At 49.0% G+C, this 23,603-nt stretch overlaps 8 protein-coding genes across 8 annotated transcripts; 3 read left to right on the top strand and 5 right to left on the bottom strand.

The window, feature by feature from the left end:
• On the bottom strand, window positions 1–1,077 carry PEX2_056200 (acetate uptake transporter family protein; the record flags this gene model as incomplete). Its single annotated transcript, XM_016742894.1, has 3 exons — window positions 1–324; window positions 396–567; window positions 653–1,077. The coding sequence occupies 3 exons, from the start codon at window positions 1,075–1,077 to the stop codon at window positions 1–3; spliced, it is 921 nt and encodes a 306-aa protein (XP_016593423.1).
• A 3,914-nt stretch (window positions 1,078–4,991) lies between these two features.
• Window positions 4,992–6,098, bottom strand: PEX2_056190 (alkene reductase; the record flags this gene model as incomplete). The annotated part of the gene is made up of 1 exon (XM_016742893.1): window positions 4,992–6,098. The coding sequence occupies one exon, from the start codon at window positions 6,096–6,098 to the stop codon at window positions 4,992–4,994; it is 1,107 nt and encodes a 368-aa protein (XP_016593422.1).
• Window positions 6,099–6,724: 626 nt separating this feature from the next.
• PEX2_056180 (uncharacterized protein) lies at window positions 6,725–9,713 on the bottom strand (the record flags this gene model as incomplete). The annotated part of the gene is made up of 5 exons (XM_016742892.1): window positions 6,725–6,949; window positions 7,008–9,202; window positions 9,258–9,550; window positions 9,610–9,649; window positions 9,704–9,713. 5 exons carry the CDS (start codon window positions 9,711–9,713, stop codon window positions 6,725–6,727), a joined length of 2,763 nt encoding a protein of 920 aa, XP_016593421.1.
• Window positions 9,714–9,889: 176 nt separating this feature from the next.
• PEX2_056170 (uncharacterized protein) lies at window positions 9,890–10,864 on the top strand (the record flags this gene model as incomplete). Its single annotated transcript, XM_016742891.1, has 2 exons — window positions 9,890–10,351; window positions 10,418–10,864. 2 exons carry the CDS (start codon window positions 9,890–9,892, stop codon window positions 10,862–10,864), a joined length of 909 nt encoding a protein of 302 aa, XP_016593420.1.
• Window positions 10,865–11,632: 768 nt separating this feature from the next.
• PEX2_056160 (uncharacterized protein) lies at window positions 11,633–14,098 on the top strand (the record flags this gene model as incomplete). Its single annotated transcript, XM_016742890.1, has 6 exons — window positions 11,633–11,736; window positions 11,796–11,811; window positions 11,867–11,969; window positions 12,019–12,255; window positions 12,312–13,404; window positions 13,459–14,098. The coding sequence occupies 6 exons, from the start codon at window positions 11,633–11,635 to the stop codon at window positions 14,096–14,098; spliced, it is 2,193 nt and encodes a 730-aa protein (XP_016593419.1).
• Window positions 14,099–14,729: 631 nt separating this feature from the next.
• PEX2_056150 (trehalose-6-phosphate synthase) lies at window positions 14,730–17,593 on the bottom strand (the record flags this gene model as incomplete). The annotated part of the gene is made up of 3 exons (XM_016742889.1): window positions 14,730–16,127; window positions 16,184–17,519; window positions 17,571–17,593. 3 exons carry the CDS (start codon window positions 17,591–17,593, stop codon window positions 14,730–14,732), a joined length of 2,757 nt encoding a protein of 918 aa, XP_016593418.1.
• Window positions 17,594–21,115: 3,522 nt separating this feature from the next.
• Window positions 21,116–21,567, bottom strand: PEX2_056140 (uncharacterized protein; the record flags this gene model as incomplete). Its single annotated transcript, XM_016742888.1, has 2 exons — window positions 21,116–21,271; window positions 21,418–21,567. The coding sequence occupies 2 exons, from the start codon at window positions 21,565–21,567 to the stop codon at window positions 21,116–21,118; spliced, it is 306 nt and encodes a 101-aa protein (XP_016593417.1).
• A 5-nt stretch (window positions 21,568–21,572) lies between these two features.
• Window positions 21,573–22,979, top strand: png1 (peptide-N4-(N-acetyl-beta-glucosaminyl)asparagine amidase; the record flags this gene model as incomplete). Its single annotated transcript, XM_016742887.1, has 2 exons — window positions 21,573–22,105; window positions 22,172–22,979. The coding sequence occupies 2 exons, from the start codon at window positions 21,573–21,575 to the stop codon at window positions 22,977–22,979; spliced, it is 1,341 nt and encodes a 446-aa protein (XP_016593416.1).
• Window positions 22,980–23,603: the final 624 nt, after the last annotated feature.

The following is a 23,603-nucleotide window of genomic DNA, read 5'->3' as shown; positions in this document are numbered from 1 at the left end:
TTATGCGAGCTCACGGTCAGTCTTATCACGGCGAACACGGCCAGTGGGGGACCAGGGGAAGTGAGCGACAGGGATGATGAAGAAGCTGTTGCTAGTATCGGCGATACCAGCGAGGGCATTATACCATGCAGAGAAAGCAGCCAGGAAACCGAAGAAACCACCGGCCTTCTGGACGTTGGCGTTGGGGTGGCCGTCAGGACCGCGCTGCAGGTAGGAAACACCGAGCAGGAGGAAGGTCAGGTCCAGGGTGAAGAACAGCAAGAAGAAGGCGACGGTGGACTTGAGGGTGCAGAACAACATGATGGTAGTGAAGATGAACCAGCCCTGTTATGACATTGTCAGCGGGGAATGATCTCTTTGCACTTTTGTGTGACGAGAGGTGAGAGGTAACTTACCATCAGGAAAAGACCCATGGAGTCATAGAATTTGGAAGGATCACTGCTTGTCTCGCCGAGAGCCTCACCAATCTGGAACCCACCAGGGGTCAAGACGATAGCGAAAGCGAGCCAGAAACCACCGTAGGAGGAGAGAGCAGTAGCACCGAAAGTGTTACCGACAGCCATTTCCCTAAAAAAAAATAAAAAAATCGCGTATTAGCCGCAGAACATAGCTATGAAATCCCAATTGGGCTACGGAAGTTACTGTTACATACCACATGCCGGCAAGCAGTTGAACAAGACCACCGTAACCGAAAGCAAGACCGACAACGATGTTGGGGCTGGCGATATCCAGGGTTCCCATGTTGATAGCGCTGAGGACGAAAGTGGTGAGGGCGAAAGCGCACAGGCCGAGAGGAGCAGGATTGGCAAACTTGCGGCCCTCGACGGACTTGTACAGACCGGGCTGGAACTCACCACCGAAGGGAGGCAGGGATGCTTCTGTGGCGTTGACGTGGGCGAGAGGTCCGTAGCCGAAGCGCGCGGCAGCGCGAGCTACCTGGTGCTCTTCGGCGGACATCTGGGGCTGCATTGGAGCACCGCTGTTGCCCAGGCCGATCTGGGGAGAGGGAGGGGAGGGATTCACGTCCTTCTCCAGCGCGGCGTGGTCGTTGTGATTGATTGCTTCAGTTCCAGACATGATGCAGAGTATCTGATTTGTTCGTTAAAAAATTGGAAGGTAAGAAAGTAAAAGAAAAAAAGTATGTAAAAGGTAATGCCGTATAACACAGTTATAGGTAAAGGAATCAGATCATGCACCTGTGCTGGAGTGATGGAGAACTGGGGAAGGGAAGAAGGAAATATTATACTCTTTGGCACAAGGGAAAATTGGATTTGGGGTGGAACCAAACTTACCTTTTCGTATTTGGTTTTCGGTACTCGGTATTATATATTACAATGATGTGCAGCCGCCAGGACCCGTTCCCACTAATAGAGAAGTTTAATAGAATCTGGTCGAGTAATATAAAGTGGAGAGAAAAAAGAAAGAGAAAGAGCAAAAAGAGTGTCGGGGGAATCCTCTCAATTATATGAAAATATATATACCCTTGAGCCAGTTTAGACCTATTACTTTTCAAAAAATCATTGTTTCACAGGGATTAGCAACTCTGCCGTCTAGAACAATGCCAAATTAGCCATGCAGGGACGGCACGGAGGAATGGGGAGGGGACCGTTCACAGGTCATTGGTAGAAGCAAGGATGAAGGGAAAGGACTAGACTGGGGAAGAAAGTGGAGAGACTGAAAGGATCCGGGGAACAATATGATTGGTAGAGCGTTGGGGAATAATCATCATTCAAGCTTAATACTTAACTTTACTGCATAATTAGGTGGAAGTTCTACTACGTTGTATGTACTATGTACTCCGTACTCCGTACAACATATGATGTATAACCATATAGTGAACTTATAAGAGAGTGCTTGAATCCTTTCATCCACGGATCGATCTTCTCGGGTCCCATGGACAGTAGTTCTATAGGCCATACGGAAATTCACTGGACTCTGGATTTCTATGTTGTATGATCATCCAGTAGAGTCCACTTTATTCCGTACAGAGTATTGACCTGCCATGCACGATGTACGGAGTAGTACGGAGTACATTGTGCATATATACAGTACTTTGATACCATGCGCTGGACACCAGACTTGAAGCAGATGTTTTATGTACTTTCAGGTAGAGGATACTTGTTGGGACCGGCTTTTTCGGTGGTAAATCCCGGTGCTGAGTACGCCGACCCGAGACTGCGTCACGACCTCGGTCTAATTGTGGAATGGACTTTTTGCCTGAACATACCAATTATTACCTATGTAACGGATTATGAAATGATTCAGTCATTATTCTACACTCGATTCACGTTATGAGAGGGAAAAAGTACCGTATATAAGATTATAGACTCTTAAAGTTTAGGCTGATATCTCCGGATAGGATTACGCACCAATGAATTCATGCTGAGATCAAATACCCATTTCCAACATGTGTGCATGGATTACAGAATATTTTATGTATTATAATTGTTTTTATTGTTATTGTTATTTTCTTTTTCTCTGTGATATTCATTTCCCCCCCACTTAGCGTCAGTCTCGCCCCCTTTGCCCCTTTTTTCAGACCGGACACGAAGCACGGATACACCACTAACAATGCACCTATAACGCATATTACCCACTAGCCCCGGATATACGGTGTACGGAGTACTAGACGCCGCCTGGAGACCGTTGTTCAGGTCCCAGTTTACGCATTGTACGGAATACGAAGTACCCGTGGATGTTTCAAGTCTCGGGGAAACGGGACGAAATACCCATTCCAGCTTGACGTGCAAAAAAAAAAGAGGTAATATCGACAGTGCACAGCCGCGAACCAGCTTGACTAGTCTTGCCGTGTTCTCTCTCAAATGGGCCATCAGTCCGGGGGGGAACCTAGATCGGCATACGAGGCTCGGACCTGTTTTACTCTCTTTCTTTTTTTTTTCTCTCGTAAGCCCCGTGATGAGATGCAAACTTGTCAAGCTTCATCTCCACATGTGGCTCTGCGATAGGATCTACATCTAACGCTAATGACTGACACGGTGGAACCTGTGGACGTCTCTGGACGTCCCTGTTCCAGTCATTTGTCCCTACTCCGTACGGAGGTTCCGTACTGGCTTGAGATTCGGCTCGGAACAGAGATTTCCCCGTTCAAGTTTAGACCAAGGTATACAATTTAGCCAGGGTTGTTCCAGTCATTTTGCGTTGATTTTGGTGTCGTGGCAACAAGGTAGTATTGCAGCAGAAACGGCGACAAGGTTCTTTATGTCGGAAATAATATGCAAGATCCCTTCAAGGACGGTATGTACTCCGTACATCTTATACGGTTCCACTCATGCAGTGCGACAATCGTCCCGAGGCCTTGCTAAGCTCTCGGTGTAAGAAGAAGGACTTTTCTCCAGTTTGTAAGCATCCACTGAAAATATCTGGGCAATAGCTTGGATTTGTGGCGTTCGCCAAGTAGCAATAATAAACAACACATACGCCACAGATTATACCTCCAGGGTCTTGACCTCGGGAGTGAAAGTTGTGTAAATCTTCTTGGCCCTTGGAAGTGGCCCTTTAACTTCCCCTTGAGAGTTTATAGTCTATATTCATGTTGGATGTCAATTTAGCCTGTGTTTATAAGACATGCGGAGTACATAGGAGAGCCATTAAAAAAAAAGCAATGTACCCTGAAACCACATGGGATCATTTATAATCCAATTTTGTGATCCAGACCTGATCCGAGCGCAAACTCTGCTCCAAGGTGGCACCACACATACATCCATGGATATATGTATTGACAGCAATGTGTTCATAATTCATGCACATCTTATATTCTTCTTAACCAATCATAATGATCTCGTCTGACCTTTCCCCCGCGCCATGCACAGATCAATAATGGCTGACCACATACGGAGTAGAGGTACGGAGCACTCCATATCAATTACCAATTACCAGATCACCTCCCTTCCCCCGAATTCCAGCCCCAACAAATACCCTGGAAACTTGGCGTTGCTCCCTGCTCAATACGGCAACGCGATGCGGGGATAGATTTCTCAGCCCTGGGCGATCGTACACCCAAGGAGCATCATGCATCGTCATGCGAGCTTACAATATAGCGCGGGATACAAACCTTGTCTTGGAACATATGATTTTAGTAATTATTATACTTGGCAAATTGGCATTTGCATTTTCCCCCACATTTTGCTCATCTGATCCCCCACAAAACTAATACATACCCCAATACATGTAGAATCCACGGTTACTGTCTACCAGAATGTTGGTTATACCCTCGGCTGTGTAGATTTCCGGCTCGGCGGAGCGGAACACTTTCTCGGCTCCAAAATTCTTTATTTCCGTGCCAAGTCGGAGGAAAGCCACGTTTTGGTAAAACCGGATGTCTGCGGTATTGTGGGGGAATCACTTCTTTGACCCAACTACCGAGTTCTGCTTACAAGATGCATATGCACCTCCGGATATATCGGATTTCCCCCGCTTTTTTATTAAGCTGCCTCTTTTAGACTCTCAGGCTAGTACATATCATACTCAGTCTCCAATGTGGAGTGACTGATGCTCCTTTCAACCTTGGAAGGTTGGATACTGATTACTCACCTGGGCAGTGCCCCCGGGCCATCCAATCAGGGAGCAACTCCAACTCTCACGCTATACCTAAAATGGATTAACCCAAGGTCATTTATAATGTGATAGTCATGCAGTTTGTTGACAGCATTGCTCCTATCCTCATGTTCTAGAGAACTCATCTCATAATGATTATGAGGCACAGGAGAGGGCAAGTACAACACATCACCTGTTTTTGCGAGTCGTCTTGGTAGCCCTGGAGCCCTGGAGCCCTGGAGGAAAAACCACAACATACATCAGGTCAGTCCTTTGAAATATTTCCACACCGGCACAGCGTGAAGCGAATTTATGAAAATGATTGAAGCACCAGATTATCTATATATGCCAGGATCTATTCTAAATCTAGCTCTATATACATCCAAAGATCTATACAAACATCACTAAGCAATTATGACAGCAAAACCAACCCCAACTCATGCCGCAGCCTCAATAGAGTTCTGGAACTCCGCACTGAATGCATAATCAGTGTATCCCTTGGGGTCCTGGATATAGAAAGTGCTAACATCATAAGGCGCAAACGGAATACCCTTCTGAATACGGAACGGCAAGTCGGGGTTCGAAATCCACGGACGTCCAATGCCAACAATAGCATCGTAATCCACATACTTCTCATCAACAGCCTGAACCGCCGAATCAGCCTCATACCCACCAGCAACAATGACCGGCGAAGCCTTCCCGTAAGCCTTTAGGAAGAAATCCAAATTATCCCCCGCCTCAACAGTCGCATTCCCCTCAGTGGTCGGCTCAACCAAATGCGTGTACGCAAGTCCCAACTTCGCCAGCTCCGCCGCCAAATACCCAAACTGCGGCTTCGGATTCTCCATCCTCGTCACCTGGAACTCGCCCCAAGGACTTAACCGAATACCCGTCCGATCAGCCCCAACAGCCTCAACAACAGCGCGCGAGACCTCAACCGCGAACTTCGCCCGCCCCTCTACACTCCCACCCCACGCATCCTCACGCTTATTGCACGTATCCTGAAGAAACTGATCAATCAGATACCCATTGGCAGCATGGATCTCGACACCATCAAAGCCCGCCGCAATGGCATTCCGCGCCGCCTGCGCATAGTCCGCGATCCATTCATGGATCTCAGACTCGGTCAACGCGCGCGGCGTAGGCGAGTCTGCGTTCACGGCCGTGGCGCTACTCGAGATGAGATCGAAGCCGCCTTCTGCTTTCAGAAGCTCGCGGCTTGCGACTCGCCCGAGAGCCCACAGCTGCAGGTAGATGTAGCTGCCTTTCGCGTGCACGGCGTCGGTCACTTCCTTCCACGCGGCGATCTGCGCGTCGTTGTAGATGCCCGGTGCGTGGGGGTACCCGCCCGCGCGGGCGGCGATGCTGGTTGCTTCGCTGATGAGGAGCGTGCCTGGTACGGAGGCGCGCTGGGCGTAGTATTCTTTCACGATGGGGAGTGGGGTGTGGTTGTCGTCGGTGCGGAAGCGGGTCATTGGCGCCATGGCGAGGCGGTTGGAGAGCTCGACGCGGCCGACGCGGAGGGGGGTGAAGAGTTTCGTCATTTTGGGTTTATTTTGATCTTGATCTTGGGTCTGTTTTATTTATATCGTAATTGGAAGTACGTTGTTCGATTGGTTTTTGGGATACATTTCGAGTGAATGGCCATGCTATGGGTTTATATCTTGTATTTGATCGTAGTGTCTGCTTGCTTCGTAGAACTTCCAAGATGCTCCACTTGGATTAACAAGCAATGGAGTTAAGCGGGTTTCCAAAATTATAGCCCCCTTGCACCATGAGACATCTTTATTTCCCGCAAATCGCTAGTCATCAAGAAGAACGAGTGGCGATTCTGATTTGCTGCCAGTTGACCCACTCTAGCCCTCGCTCGGGGTGAATTAATAATACAAAATAGAGTTGTGCAGGGAAGCGTTATCTGCCTATGTGTATAATGTAGAATAGCAGCTCGTCATAAATTGGAGATTGACGTTTCTTTGACATTCAATGGTAGCCGAAAGTAACATGTAGAAGCTACCTATGTACTTGAGCACATCGGGACTTGTACAGATGCAAATATCACCAGACGCCATCCTCTGGCCCAGCCATGGACTATAATCATTGCACAAACACGATTTCCTGGTATCATAACGGATTGTAGAAGAACGCAGAACAGAAAGAAAGAAAATAGACATCATCGCTCCAGGCGACCAACGGTAGCTTCGAGCTGTGCGTTGAACGCTCGGATTTGGTTTAAGAGACCGCCTTGTGCTCCAGGGGCTCGGGAACTTACGTCGGCGACAGTGCGAAGCATAAATTCAAGATCCGGAGAAGAATCCGCAGCAGAAGCAGAACGTTGCTTGTTGCGGTCGAGGGCCAGTTCAAGGCTATGGAGGGAATTGCTGATCGTGGATCGTGACTAGAAACTGTTGTTAGTAATGTTTGCATCAGGCAGGGCTATTAGGGAAAGGTCTCACCAATTTTGCCTTCTCCTCTTCAATATGTCTGCTGCGCACTGCATCCATCTGCAAAGCTATGTTCTCGCGTTCTCGACGGACACGGTATAGATGATTCCGTAGATCCATCATCTCCCGCTTAGTCTTCTTCAATTGCACGCCAAGCACGAAATTGCTATCGAGTACCCCGCTAAGTTCCATGAGACGGCTCTCAAGCTCCGAGCCAAATATTTCAACAGCTTTTCTCTTGCGTGACCACTCTGCACGGCGCGTAGCATTCGCCTCGTTCGCAATCCCATCCTTGAGTGTATTGAGGGTCTTTTCCAGAGTCTCGCGGCAGATCTGGCTCAATACATCAGCCGGGTTGACACCGCCGCGGTTGGGTATCTTGGCCCTCTGGTGCGTAGTGAGTTCATCGGCGGACTCTTCTTCATCTCCAGACCCGTTGGCCGTAGATGCCGCGCCACCTAGAGAATTCACATTCGCGAGACGGTAAACGGTGACCGCGACTGTTTCTCCACGAGGCTCTCGAGTCTTGCGACGAGGCTGTTCTTGGGTAGCCTCGGGCTCGGGTTGGTATTCTGTCTCGGGTTCAGGATCGGGTTCCACTGCACGCTTCGCTTTCTTTCCAGCTCTGCCGCGCTGTGACTTGGGTGCTGCAGATTCCGCTTCGGGCTCCGGCTGATCTTCTGGGACAGGCTCGGGCTCGGGCTCAGGTTCCATTGCGCGATTGAGTTTCTTCCCGGGCCTACCACGTTGAGTCTTAGGTACTGTAGAATCCGCTTCGGGCTCCGGCTGGTCTTCTGCGGCAGGTTCAGCCTCCGGCTCCATTGCACGATTGGCCTTCTTTCCAGGCCTGCCACGTTGGGGCTTGGATACCGCGGGTACTACTTCGGGTTCTGGTTGATCTTCTGTCTCGGGCTCAGGCTCGGTTTCGACTGCGTGTTTAGTCTTTTTCCCGGGTCTGCCACGAGACTTAGGTACCGCAAATTCTGCCTCTAGTTCTGGCTGGTCTGCTGTCGCAGGTTCGGGTTCGGGATCAGTTTCGGCTGCGCGTTTCGCATTCTTCGCAGGCCTACCACGAGACTTGGGTGCTGCAGATTCTGGTTCTGGTTCTGCCTGGTCTGCTGGTACAGGCTCAGGCTCGGCTTCAGGCTCCACTGCTTGCTTCGCTTTCTTCCCTGGTCTGCCACGTTGTGGCTTGGACACTGCAGATTCCACCACAGTTTCCGGCTGGTCATCCTTTTGTGATGTTGGCTTACGACCCCGACGTGGCCCCGAAGAGGACTCCGCAGCATCTGGTATAGGTTCGGGTGAAATATTCTCAGTCTCGGTGGCTTCAATGGTCTTCTTGTCAAGCGAGGGTCTCCCACGAGGCCGTTTGGTCTTTGGAGCTTTCTCAACTTGGGCTGCCGCAGGCTCATCCTGCGCCTCGGTTGTAGGATCTTGTACAGCGGCTGCAACGTGCAGGTCCGGTGTGTTGTTCTCGGTGGATTGCTGCCGCGGCCGACCCCGAGGCTTTTTCGTCTTCGTAGAAGGCCCCTGGGACGGCTGGTTGTCTTGCTCTGGTGCATCTTCTTTGGATGATGGAGCATCCTCAGTCATGTCGACATCATCGGTAGTTGGTGCATGGCTAGCTTTAAGAGCCTCGGCGGAGCTACCACGTGGTGATACGGCTTCTGTGGCAGATTTATCTGTCTGAACAACTGGTAGAACGGTTTCTGTAATATCCCGCTGATTTTTCTTGGTTCTTTGGATTTGTTCCTCGGGCCTTGGTGGTGACAGAGTGTTATGTCGTTTCTCGGGTAGTTGCTCTGTGTTTTCAGGCTGTTCGACCCCGGTCTCAGCTTCAGGCGATGAAATCGGCGCCTGTGCTTCTTCCGCTACTGCAGGCACTGTGGGGCTAGACACTGGAGATGTGACTTGGGGCAATGGCTCGTCGGCGGCTGATGTTGTTGGTTCCACGCCATTAGTCCCCTCTTCTGTTAGGTGTTGATCTTCGACTGAGGTCTCCGGAATGGGTGAGATGTGAGGCGGTGGGGGTTTATTGTTGGTTATTTCTGATGGAGGAGGTACATCTGTATTCGGAAGTTCCTGGGTGTGACTTGTTTGAGACTCTGTGCTACCTGCACTTTTATCAACGGGGTGTGTGTCGCCATTCCGAGGTCGCCCGCCATTCCGACGAGAAGGAGTACCTTCTGTTGCTTTAGTAGGACCTAGAGAAACATTAGTACACATTTCTAGCATAGCACACCAGCCTAGTCCACATACTAATCTTTCTCCTCTTGTTGCTTCGCGTTTGTTCAGATCTATCGTCTGAGGAGGGTACTTCATATGTCGAGGGCCTTTCTGGGAGCTTGTTACGCGCGCTTCCCGGTGTGCGCTCAACCCCCCGAGGTTGCGATCCTGGTTGCGATGCCTTCAACGGTGTTGTGTTCGGCGCGGTCTGTGTTCGCGGTGGATTCTGAGCTTCAGGGACAGTCGCAATCGGCGCGGGCGCTGATAACCCAAGCGCTGGGCTACCAAATGAGAACCCAAAATTGACTTCTTTTGCTTTGCGCGTCCTGTACCAGCAAGTCAGCATCTATGTTATAGTTTCGCGGGGTATAGGCAAGGCGCGTACCCAGCTCCACGCTGCCGCATAAGCTGCCGCTCCTCTCGCGCTGTCAATTGTTAGCAATTCCACACATAGATAAACACAACACCACAAGACATACAGGCTTCCATTTTGGAGGAACGGCGTCGAAAAAGACGCGTCGTGTTGATGGTTGAGGAGTAAAGACGAGCGATCGGAGCCAAGGCGATCGGAGCCGATCCATTTTTGTGCCGATTTCTCCGCGCTCTCAACCTTCAACACTGCAGTTGTTGCACATTCTTGGTTATTTTCGAATTAGTATTTCCAAATGGGTTGGTTCTGGGGTGACAAAATTGATACGGTCCAAAAGCTCGATCCGGGGCTTCGTGACTTTCTCGAGCAGGAGAAGCCCGACAAATACGTGCCTGGACCCAATGTGAAGCCGCCCTCGACACCTACGCCATCGCCCGAACCGTCTGATACCTCGAACCCGAAAGTTCCTGCAGCATCCCTCTACCAAGATGGCCGTTATGCCGATCTATGGAAAACCTACAAGCCGCCGATGGAGCTCGACGAACAATCCGGAGTCCGCGGAGCGTCCCGAGTGATTGAAAAGTACAAGGAGCGTGGTGATACAGTGCAGCGAGCAGCAATGGAGAACTGTGCATTGGAGCATGAAGCCTTGACACACTGCTTCAAGACCGGCAATTGGCGCAAGCAAATTGAAGCCCGGCTGACCATGTGCTCGGCGGAGAATGGCACCTTTTCGCGATGCTTTACGACTCAGACTGTGAGTTGGTGTTACAACTTAAAGCTTCCACGATTATGTTGATTCTAATATGTTTCCGTTATATAGAAATTCCTCCAAGCTCTCGGTTACGCAGCCGGCTTCGACTATGACGCCGAAAAAGAGGAGCGCATTCAGATGCATGCCGACAAACTCTACCATCAGATGTTAGACTACGAAAAGCGAATCGAAGATGCAAAGGCTGCTGGAATTGAGCCACCACCTCTCACATCGCTTTTCAACCCAGAGAAGCCAACCAAAACCCCAGAAGTCGGCCTTGAGATTCCTGGAGGAGAGGCAATCCCAGAAGAGCTCAGACCGTCGAAGCCCCTACAGAAGCTCACGCCCCATGAACGAGAGTTGGAGATTCGGGCACACTATGCGCAGCGGGAACAGCACAAGATGTATGCGCAGGAGGCTGCGCCGTTTATGAAGACCCAAGACGATGCTCGGCAGCAGCGACAGGAAAAGGCTGTAAGCTGGTTTGGAGAGACTCTCGGAAAGTGGATGTCGTAGTAGAATCCAGCTTCTTGTATGTACTATTTTGCTTTTAAAAATGGCGACTGGAGAGGCGTTGGGGTTTCTTTGAATTCACATTGTATAGCTCTTTTCCTATAGTACTCTGTAGAGAGTAATAGTTTCACTTAAATCTAGTCTTTTGAGGTCTTTGATGTTATATCTATTTATTCCTAGGTGTCTCACTCTGTTATTTCTTAACTCCCTTTTTAATATCTACTTCTCTAGTGCTTACCTCTAGGGGTGCTATGTAGGTGTTTGAGGACCTCGGGTAAGAAACTGGAATCATAACACGGGCATTTCTAGTATCAACAGTCAGTTTGATATAATCTAATAGATATAGATGCTATATAACAATCATATATAACATACTAACATACTAACATACTCCCCATAGATATAATAAAGAAAAATGCGGCGTCTGTCGCCTATCTAATCGTCGGTCGCGTTCTCCCGCGCAAACAACTCGAAGCATCATCGTAGAATCACGACTCTCTTCCTTAAACCTTCGCAACTCTCCAACTCTTTCTCTTGTCCAACTCCTTGTCGCATCTTTTTATTTTCCATTCCTATTTGGAATTACACTTTCTCCCTGTCTTCTTACCTGACAGTAACGGAATCCTCTCCAATTCCAAAATTACCCCAGATATCACCTGGCAAAAAAAGATACCTTGATCATTAGACTCGGAAATTCTCTATTCTCTCTTTAGGCCATATTTCCCTATTCACAACCGGTGGTGCTCAACAAGCTGAGCTGCGGCGCTCGCCATGAAGGCCACCCCGTTGCTCATCTCATGGCATAATGACAATGCCCCTATCTACTCAGTGCATTTCGATCCCAATGGCAGGGGCCGGTTAGCTACTGCTGGAAAGTAGGTTGTCTCTGTCCACTCAGGGTGTTGAACGGTTTTACTGACTGCTTTCTCTTTAGTGACAACAATGTTCGGGTATGAACCCGCCCTCCGTCGCCCTTCGCACACCTTGATCTGACATGTTCTACAGCTCTGGAAAGTCGAATCCACCGGGGAGGAAAGAAGAGTCTCTTATCTGAGCACTCTGATAAAGCACACACAGGCTGTCAATGTGGTCCGTTTCAGCCCAAAAGGTATGTTCTTACACAGGATAGCGTATAACCGCAAGTCTGACAGATGTAGGTGAGATGCTGGCATCTGCTGGAGATGATGGAAATGTCCTACTCTGGGTACCGTCGGAGATACAAACACAAGCTGGGCTGGGTGAAGATCGTTCGGACGATAAAGAGACCTGGCGAGTGAAGCACATGTGTCGCTCGTCCGGCGCCGAGATCTACGACCTGGCCTGGTCTCCCGATGGTGTGTTTATCATTACAGGCAGCATGGATAACATTGCACGGATTTACAATGCCCAAACTGGTTAGTTGCCCTCTAGTAATCCTCATACAGCTTGATAAGCTGACCGAATTCTACAGGGCAAATGGTACGACAGATTGCCGAGCATTCTCACTACGTTCAAGGTGTAGCATGGGACCCGCTTAATGAGTTTGTCGCGACTCAATCGTCCGACCGGTCTGTTCATATTTATACATTGAAGACCAAAGATGGACAATTCACATTGACACCACACGGAAAGGTCCTCAAGATGGATCTCCCTGCCAAACGTATCGCATCCAGCAGTCCTGCACCTCCAGATGTGACTAGCCGGCCTCAACAAAGCACTGGAAATTCTATTGCCATTGCCTCGCCTGCTCCCTCGACTCCGGGAACTCCAATGGCTTCCAACCTACCCATGGATCCTCCTCCAGTCTCACACAGTCGGCGTTCTTCATTCGGCTCGTCTCCTTCGATCCGGCGATCTGCATCTCCAGCCCCGTCTCTCCCATTACCCGCCGTTAAACCATTGGAGGTATCCTCCCCGAGTTTTGGTGGCCTGGGAGTCAAGAACGCTAGCATCTATGCCAACGAGACGTTTACTTCTTTCTTCAGGCGACTGACTTTTGCTCCTGACGGAAGCCTGCTGTTCACGCCTGCTGGTCAGTTCAAAACCAGTCACGTATCAGCTACGGACTCTACAAAGACGACAGACGAGATCATTAACACCGTTTACGTCTACACACGGGCTGGTTTCAACAAACCTCCGATCTCTCATCTTCCAGGACACAAGAAGCCATCTGTAGCCGTCAAATGCTCACCGGTCTTTTACACGTTGAAGCAGGGTACCCAGCCTGCGAAAAACATCACCCTTGATACGTCTTCGGGTGAGGAGATGTTCTCTTCTCTTCCAGAACCCGTGGTATCGGGAACCCCATCTTTCACCAGCCAACCCCACACGGGCCCTCCATCCTCAACGACGGCCGAGTCATCAAATCTTCAGCCATCCCAAAAGGCTGCCGAGGACGGCGGCAATGAAGCAGGCCAGAGCTCGGCGCCAGTCTTTGCACTTCCCTATCGCATTGTATATGCTGTTGCTACTCAAGATGCTGTTTTGGTATATGACACACAACAACAAACCCCGCTATGTATTGTGAGCAATTTGCATTTTGCTACTTTCACTGACTTGACCTGGTAAGTACTGTTTCTATACTTGATACCCACGTATTGCTTTCTAACGCACAACAGGTCCGCCGATGGATTGACATTGATCATGAGTTCCTCTGACGGCTTTTGCTCAACACTCTCATTCGCACCTGGGGAGTTGGGCCAGACGTACACAGGACCAACCTCAGTGACTCACAACAATGCAACCCCAAGCACCCCTGCGGCGAATGTCACACCTCTGCTGACACCAACGCATTCGGCATCTCCACATGTGCCATCTCCAATCAAGACAAGTCATATATCCTCAAACAGCACCGGCCCCGCACCGCCAGCTAGTCCCGCACGGTCCAACTCTACCTGCTCAGTCGCGACACAGCCTTCCACACAGCCAACCCCCGCGGGAGTCGTGAACAATCCTACCCCGACACTCGGGACTGTTCCATCGGTGACAGCAACACACTCCGCGCAGCCGCCGACACTTCCACTGACAACCCCACCACAAACGCCCATCTCAGGCGGTCCACAGAACGGGCCTAGTACAACCGGTAGTAGTGTTCTGGGCAAGCGTGACACAAGACCTGCAAGCGAGTCTGAAAAAGAACAGGGCAAGGAAGAAGAAAATAACGCATTGCAGCAGCCGCCGAAGAGGCGTCGTGTGGCGCCCACACTTATCTCGTCGGGTACTGATGGAGCTTCATCCTCGAAGGACAACAAGTCCTAAGTTGCGATTATGTTGAGTTTCCGGCCTCTTGACGCCTTTTTCGGCCTCGGTATCTAAGGCATGAAATGACCGATTTGCTTTGATAGCTGTCGCTTTTTATGATTCATGGTTTTTCTTTTGTTTATCATTGCCCATGCTATATCCTCCTCGTATTCTATCTTCTGTATTTGCACTATCTTTGTTTTTGAAATTTTTTCAACAATCGGGTCTATGGTGGATGGAGTTGTGAGAGCTGATCTACCTTCTCGCTCATGTTTGCTGATCCCCTTGATCTATGCATGGATTGTGGCATGAGAATAAAGAATGAAAATGTATTATCTTTATCTTTTAGGTAGACGATTATGGAGATCCTCGAAAACGACGCTCTCGAAATATAAAAGCCATTCTAAAGAATCCAGGGCAATACTAAAAATCAGAAATTATAAGATATATCAATAATTTCGCCATTGAAAGCTATACTGCATGTCTGTGTGTGCCTCGCTCCTTGAACATCAAACAAAACCACAAAACCTTAGAACTATACCATAAATCATATCGCTTCGTGATGCTTGTTCCATCATACATGAGTGACAAGAGTCCACATGATAATAACAATAGTAGCCAATCACAACAAACGCTTAGTGTGAGTAAGTCATTTAGTCTCCTCTCCATTGGACGTGAAACTCGACAGTTCATCCAAAACATCCAAAAGCGAGCACTCAGGCGGCAACACCAACCTCGCCTCAGTAGCATGAGTGCTAGTCGTTACGGTGGTGACATGGAGGGTTTTCTCAAGCTCAGACTCCTCAAACCGAGAAGCCACGGGGGCAACAGCCAACTCATTTGCCCATCGAAACAGCGTCTCGCTGCTACGGGAACCGCCAGCTGCGAATAGAAACTCGGGATATCTGGTATTGGGGAGATGGTCTAAAATATAGGTGGCGGCTCTTCCATTTCCAAGAGCAGCGTGCAGCGGTCCAAACTTCACAGATGTTGCCTCGCGGATGACATGGAAATCCGCACGCCCGCAGGCACCGTTGATTTGATCGGCTAGCTCGGAGGCCTGGCGAGCGGCTAATTCGCGGTCGACCGCATCATTGTATTGAAATGTTAGGGAGCAGCGGCGCTCCTCGATTTGACTGCCTTCTGTTCGCTCGTGGAAATACTCCATCATCTTTTTGATGCCGGGACGCCATTTCATGGCGCTTTCGGGCACAAATGGAATCCATGGCTCTGATTCGGGCTCTCGTAGGAAACATCCATTCTCGACAATAAAACCGAGCTCGCAGGGGAGCTTCTCGAGTACTTCTTGAAGCTGCTCGATGCTCCGGTTGCTGACTATGTATAAGATGTTCTTGGGGTCATTTATAAGTGTTTGTAGAGTGGTGCAGGCTTTGTCTGAGGGGATAGACTCTTCTATGCCGAAAGCTGGACCGAATATTGCGCCATCTTCTAAAAAGAACATCCGTGCTCTGGCGAAGAGGTATGACTTTTTCAAGCTATTGGGTGAAAGCGGAGAGAGATGGCTTGGCTGGCGGATTTGTTGTATTTTGTGGGCTTTGATGAGAGCGTCTTGTAGCCCCGTATGCCATTTGAGAGCAGTGTAGGGAGATTTGCAATCGAGCAGGAAATTCCAGTTGAGTTTCCGCTCCGCCGGTGACATCTCGAGTGCCGATTTGATCGCATCAGCACATTGTTTGTAGTCCCACGGATTGACGAGAAGCTTATGGCCACGAAAGATGGAGGCACTACCCACAAACTCGCTGAGAATTAGGGATCCATGTTTCTGGGGGGTAAGCTGTCCATCTTGGCAGTGGATGAAATCATGGCTAGTCAAGTTCATTCCCTCGCGCAGATTGGTGGCCATGAAGACATGTGCAACACTTAAGAGGGCGATGAATTGAAAGTGACTGATGTCTTGCCGGACCAGGACTAAGGGCTGGTGAGTGATGGTTGAATATGTTGCATTGATCCTCATTGCGATTTTTGAGATCTGTACCTCCAGCTCTGGAATCTCAGATGCAGATGACATTACTTGGACTAGAACCACCTACACAAAACAGATCAGTAGTAGTCACACGGAATAAGATAAGTTAGGCAACTTACTCGCTCTCTCCATTCTGGATAGGTCTTAAGAAACAGCTCATATGCCAGAAGCTTCTGCTTAATCCCTCCTGGTGCATCCAATCGGTCCCGCGCTACTATGAGATTTTGCCCTTGGTATTTATGGCTGATGCTGTGTATCCAACCCTTGACCTCGGTGGATTGGCGTAATAGATAAAGTGATATGGGGTCAATCCCCAATGGAGAATTCACAACACTGACGTATCGATCATTGAGGTGAACTTGATTGGCAGAGACCTCTAGCCTCCTCAACCGGCTGCAAGAGTGAAGAAAGTGGTTACAGTATTCCTCTGTCTGGAATCCAATCAAATCAGCGCCCAGAAGTCCATCCAACAGTTCTTTGCGTGAAGTCAAACAACGGAATATCTCGGAGGAAGGAAACGGGGTGTGTAAGAAAAACCCTATCTCGGCCTGGGGTAATCTTTCCCTCAGAAGGCCAGGAAGAACCAGAAGATGATAGTCATGAACCCAGATTCTATCACCCGGCTTCCAGTGTTTGATAATTGTTTCTGCAAATGCCTTGTTGAGCTTGAGGTATTGGACCCAAGAGTAACCGTCGTACTCAGTATGCCGAGGGCTTTCTTGCATCTGATAATGAAGGGCTGGCCAAAGTACCGCGCGACAGAAATGGGTGTAATGACCCTCAAACTCGTTGTCACTCACAAACACAGTCAACGAATCATACACATCCTGGAGGGTCTCGGCGATGTCTGTCCTGGTAGTATTTGCCAATGAGTCGGTAGGCATGCCCAGAGTGCCCACCCAGATCTTGTCCTTGAGCAAGCTCAACTTTTCAGCGGCGTGGATGGCATTTTGTAGACCTCCATGGCCTTGTTCGGCGGCCTTGACGACCCAGTCAGCATTGGAGAGCGAGACTCCTGTGCTACTGTGGTAGGTCATGCCCCATCGATCCTGTGATCCATCCAAAGATAACTCCCTTCTTGGTCCCTGGATTGGGCCTCGACTGCTCGAAATGGACGGTGTTGGAGGATCTGCCGCCCTGGACTTGGGCTGATTAAACCTCCGGCTGTGTCCCCAGTGAATAGTACGGGGCTCACTGGGGCCGTGCCACAATCGATCATTGGCAATCGGAATCTCATCTGCTACTCGCAAAGTATATCCTTTGAAGACCGTCTCGTCTTCTGTCGTGGCTCCGGGGGTTAGTGGGAGAAAGTCTATGGGACGATGTTGATGATAGGTATCTGGCAGGCACCCAACGATAGATCCAGGACCATCGACATTTGCATGGCTAGGCATGGACCCGTGCTGTCCATCCTTGGGTTCCTTCACTTGAAAATCGATGGTATATGGGAGGAACCTGGTATATATCATGTCAGATCTGTGAAGCTTTGTAGGTTGAGGAACTCACAAAGATGCAATGAAAACCGTCATTGCTGAATTGCAACCCCAATGTAGTTATGTAGTTGGTGAATCAAGAATAGTTGAACGCTGAGGATGAAAGGGCTCGGACTTTTGAAGCGGAAGGAACAACCCATTGCCACTGCCCTATGTATCTCGATCTGCTATCTGTTGTGCTTACAGGCTTCACGGTGGGGTCTCTTTATACTTCTTTTGATGACTTTGGTTAAATAAAATGAAAAGGATATGCATATAACCTTAATGAAATAATGAAAACTTTAGCTGTATATGCAAGATATATCTAGTAGAAATGTTGCTGTAAATTCTTTTATCAAATTCCCACCGTGAGGTCTTTCTAATATTATTAAACTGTAACCATTAGTATTTATCACGGTTTAACTTTTTAAACCGACTACAGAATTGAATTTGCTAACGAGAGCGGATATTAGATGTTGTGTGAGGTTGATGCTTGACTATGTACGTCGGACTGCATATCTCCGTTCAGTGGCCGAAACATTTGACATACTATTATCGAAGGCAGCCTTTTAGTGACTTTAAGTAAGTTGAGATTTTGGTATCTATTCAACTCTCTGGAATAAATCTGGCTATCATAAAAAAAGCCCTATCTCATCTAGGCTACTCGCAATCATGACCATTAACTACATTACGGAGTAAAATAGCAACAATCAGCCAACCACGCAAAGATAAATGGTGCAGGCAAAGTAAAAAGCAACCTTCCCCATTATAGATAAGAAATATGCCAAAGATAAAACAATGAACACATCGACTATTACTAGTAGTGCTAGTTGTTGGCGAGAACACGTGACTACCCTCTCCTCTGTATGTAGTTACACGGATTTTTCAGAGTGCCTCCTAGTAGTTTGTTTCTCTAGGTCTTCTGTTCCTCATGAATTCAATAGTATATGGCAAGGAGCGCATAGTTGAGCACGGTCCGACGAAAGTTTGCCGACCTGAGTCATCATATTCGACGGGTCAGCCGATAAGGCGCGAAAAGAATCAACAGCTTGCGACAACGACAGAGCTAGAGTGGATTAGCGTATGACGTTTTGGCCCACACTAGCTAACGCTATGATCCCGTATATTCGTCAGAGTAACTCTATCAAATTAAACAAAATACCTGCATGGAGTAAAATGTCGAACTATGTCAACGTAAGGCTAAACTCAAGAAGTCAGCTGCACGGCGAGCCACCTATGCCGCGTGCGTGTTCTCTCTTCTTGGCTGGGGACAAGCCCCCCCACCACGTCAGTTGGAGGATACCGTAATCGTCGCAGTGTCACAGGATTGATAGATATTGGAGAGGTACGGAAGGATGCGGGTGCGGAAGGATGCGCAGGTATTGAATGGGTGTCGACGCGCGGAAATCAGAAGCGCTGCGCTCATACTCCGTATATCCACGGGAATGGAGCATCGATGGTGCATATAGCCTTGGCACCTGAAAAGAAAGAGCCAAGCTCATGGGATACGACAGCAGTCTTGCAGGACAGGTTGTGTCTTAGTTTAATAAATCATTCAAGCAATAAAGTCAAGAGACTCAGGAGAAACATGAGGTCTTGGCGCTTGGCGTCCGGGGTTAATTGGCTTGCTCGGCTCGTTAAGCCCAAATTGCTTTGAAATTCGGCATTTCTCCCTTCGCTTGTAGCATTGGCGTACCAATCCCATGGCAATAATCAGTGCCAATATGAGTGCCTTGCGTGTCGCGTACGAATCGGCTTTTGCTTCCAAGGTTGTTTCTAGGCAATACTACCTAACTGTTATTAGCTTTACCGTCAATACCGCTGATGAGAAGAGAAAATAACATACATTGATAAAAAACAAAATCAAATCAAATCAAATCAAATCAGAGTGATCACCGCAAAATTACCAATTGTAACTTCCTGTAAATGACCCAGTCTTTTTTGTGTAATTGATGCTCGCGCCATCCGAGCTAAGCATCGAGGCACTATTTCTCGGCATCGGAACTATAGGGAACGATATGTTAGCAAAAAAAAAAGGCTCGAAACTTTTGATACATATGACGGGTTATTCAACTACTTATGGGATGCTAACAATAATAAACCATTCAATTGCACAGCCACCTAGCATAGCCTCGGAATATTACTAGGCTCAAACGCGGCTCAGAAGATGAAACGACGGCGGTGGCGGATCTGTTTCCCCAGATAGAACGCCTGGTCAGTAATTTCCCGAATCATGCGATGTAATATATTTCAAGGCTGAATCTCGAATCTTGTAAATCTAAAACAATAGGATGATGAGTATGCAGTATTGCCTGTATCATTGATATACCACAGTCAAGGTAACCCTAACTATAATCTAATATTGTACCCCGTATAACTAGTCGCACCCGAACATGTCTGATTATTAATGCCATTGAGCCTGGTACCCTATGTAAACCAGACATATTTGGAGAGCCGATTTAGGTAAAGAGCCTTTTTCAACTCTGATTATTCATATGTAGGTCCGCTCATTGGGTACGATCCATGGATGTATACAGAGCCGGGGTTTCGAAGACAGGCGAGTTGTACTCCGTACATACGAGGTAGATCGACACGACCTAATCCTTTACCTAACTGAAAAAGGAAAAAGATACTTCCATAATTGGAACACTGTTTTTCAGGGTCTTCTTGTGGGTGATTCAAACGCGTTGTTGTGATTGGCGATGGAGTTCGAGTTCCTGCGGGTTATAGCGTTGTACGGAGTACGGACTAGCCCTAATGATCCGCACTATGTTGTATAATGTACGGAGTATTTTGACACGAGATCGAAGTATGAATCTCACATTCACATTCCCATCGGACGATTGAACGATTAAGTACGGAATATCCTAAGAATTACGATCTCACGTTGCATGGGACATTCATACCAAAGAAGAAGTTGCTTTGGAAGCCCCCCCCTTCATTGGGCTCCATTGGGATTTGACGCTAAACCATATTAGGCAATAAGCACCGCCTCAAAGCGGCTTAGTAGGCCCCGATCGTGCGAAATGCCAAGACGGACGCTTGCGCGTCTCCAGCCTTTGAGTGGAAAAGCGGACGGAAGAGTTGAGCTTTCGTACCTTGGCCGCGCGTTGGCCTTACAACGTATCCTCCTTAATATTTCTTTTCTTTTTTTTCTTTTCATTTTTTTTTTCCTTTTCTTTTTTGACATTTAGTTTAATGTTGATTTGGTACTCCATACAGAGTTCAATGTACTCTTACAGAATATACCAAACAGACCATGAGCTTTAATCATCGCCTTATGAACCCTCAAGGGTGTGCCCAACCGTGACTATTGTATATTGACGACAACCTTGGAAGGCTTTATTGCGTCACGGGCCAAGTTAGGGTATAAGGTAGTTATATTCTGACTCATGTGTAGTATCCATTACATAGTATGTACCTTGAATATACCCAAATCAAATATTAAGGTAATGAGTACTCCGTACCTACTCTGTATATATCAAGAACCAAAAAGGATGTATAGAAGCCTTCAAGCCATCAAAGTATAGACAACGCCAAGCAAACTAATAACGACCCATGAAAATCTGGGTGTGGACGTTACGTGTTCATGGATTCCAAAAATACAGAAATTACGGAAATTACGGGGAAACAGGGTCTTTCTCTTGGCCTTTTTTTTCGTTTTCGCACACGCGGCTTGGCCGCGGGGCCCGTGATTGGGGCCAGATGCTGACGACGCTCGTAATACTGCGTACGCTACTCCGTACTCTTGCCCTCTCCCTCCCTCTCTCCCTCTATCCCAAGGGCCTGCCTTTCTTTCTTTCCCTTCTTGACTCTCCAATAAGAGAGTGTGATCTTCAAGTGCTACGTCAACTCGAGCGAGGTAGTCCCTTCTTTACTACTCGTCTCTGACATCCCTTTCTTATCCTCCTTCCCTCTCCCAACCTTGGGTCAAATTGGACCTCTTTCGCCCAAACTCGATTGTTCACCCATTTCGAGTCATTCTGGATCTCAACATTCATCGTCTTGGAAGTCTGCCGTGACTTCCTCATCGACTATGGCGGACGGCAGACATCGGGCTACCCAGCCTGCCCCAAGTGGCTACGACGCCTCCTCTCTCACCCACGAATTCGAGCAGCTGATGCGCACCAAACGACTCAACCGACTTCATGAACCTTCTCGTTCGCATAATCACTCGCCATCGCCATCACCGTCTCCGATGTCCAGTTCAGCAATCCCTCCGCCGCCGACACGAGCTCCGCCACCACCACCTACGGCGGGCACCCCTGCCGCCGCTCCCTCCCCAAAGCCATCCACGACCTCATCAGCACTACGCGGTCTTCCTATCATGCCATCGCCCCCCCAGGATGCAGCTTCACTCAAATTTTACAATTTATTAAAGGGTTTATCAGTCACACCAACCAAGTACGAAAATCCGGGTCTATTGGATGAGGCGTTGTGCGTCATTCCGCTCGATCGCCTGTATTCCGAGGCCGAGGAGGAATCCCAAATTATGCACGCCCAGGCTGCCAGCGTCGCAGGGAAGCCGGAATGGGGCTACCAAGATTGTGTGATCCGAGCATTGTTAAGGTATGTTGGAATCCCTTGATGGTCTAGACTCTTTGCGCCCTTGCTAACATATCTATCTTTATCCAGATGGTTCAAGGGGTCATTTTTCCAATTTGTCAACAATCCTCCCTGCTCGAAATGCCACATGCCCACGATCGCCCAAGGCATGACGCCTCCAACCCCCGACGAGACCGCCCGAGGCGCAACCCGAGTCGAACTGTACCGTTGTTCCGATACTAGTTGTACCGCCCACGAGCGATTCCCGCGGTATTCCGATGTGTGGCAATTGCTGCAATCTCGACGAGGCAGAGTTGGCGAATGGGCCAACTGCTTTAGTATGTTCTGCCGTGCAGTCGGAGCCCGAGTCCGTTGGGTCTGGAACTCCGAGGATTATGTCTGGACCGAAGTGTACTCGGAACACCAGCGGCGATGGGTCCACGTCGATGCCTGTGAGGGCGCCTGGGATCAGCCTCGTCTATACACCGAAGGATGGCAACGCAAGATCTCTTACTGTGTAGCCTTCTCCATCGATGGTGCGACCGATGTCACCCGCCGCTACGTTCGCAACTTCTCTCGACACGGAAGCCCTCGCAATCGCGCCCCCGAGGAAGTTGTTCTGTGGTCGATTCACGAAATCCGACGCAAGCGTCGTGAAAACATGTCCAAGACCGACCAACGCCGCCTGATCAAGGAGGATGAGCGTGAGGAGAAGGAACTCCGGTGCTACACGGCATCTGCTCTGGCAGCAGAGATTACCAACATGCTCCCACAGGGCCTAACCGGTCGCCCCGAGGACCAGAAACACCCAGGTGCTCGCCAGGAGGCCTCGACCGAGTGGCTCGCCGCGCGAGGCCATGGTCACGCAGGACCCGACCGCTCCCGCGAAGGACGGTAAAATCACTGCTGGTAAACTGGCATCACATCAACCCCTTGGCTTCTGAAATTTCATATCAGCCACACCACTCATCGAACGATTGTGCGACCTGGATATTCAATAATCCACAGCCTCCTTTCTCGCATCGGAGGACTGACCGGGCGCAGCGACGTTCGAGAACCCCTTAGGTAACATTGGTTTCGATCATTGCCGAAAGCCGCTGCGGTCGCGCTGGGCGAATTCGTCCGCGCCGCTGACGTCCCCATTGGCGTCAGCATCAAAAGGACGACTATGCTATCTTGACAAAGATTTAAGCATTTGCGACCGCAGACTTAGACGAGCGGGCTCCCGGGCCTGCCTGTCCACAATGGCTGGCGAGGTTGACCAATTGTTTCCCTGATCATCGATCACACAATTCCTCTCCCATGCCCGAATCACCACAATATCTTTTCCTTCCCTTTTCTCTGAGATACGACATCCGGAGCCTGATTCTTTCCCGACTATCTTCCACTTAATATGGGTTACAACCGGGGTTTTCGCTTCGCGGGCTTTGCATGGCGCCCATGGTGACAACGATATCTTCTACTTTTCTCTTTTCTCAATCTTTATCTCTAATATGTTTGTGAACTGCCGACGACACATGTA

Source organism: Penicillium expansum, assembly GCF_000769745.1.
Source record: "Penicillium expansum strain MD-8 chromosome Unknown contig187, whole genome shotgun sequence".
Taxonomy (NCBI): domain Eukaryota; kingdom Fungi; phylum Ascomycota; class Eurotiomycetes; order Eurotiales; family Aspergillaceae; genus Penicillium; species Penicillium expansum.
This window is presented reverse-complemented; position numbering and strand designations above follow the sequence as displayed.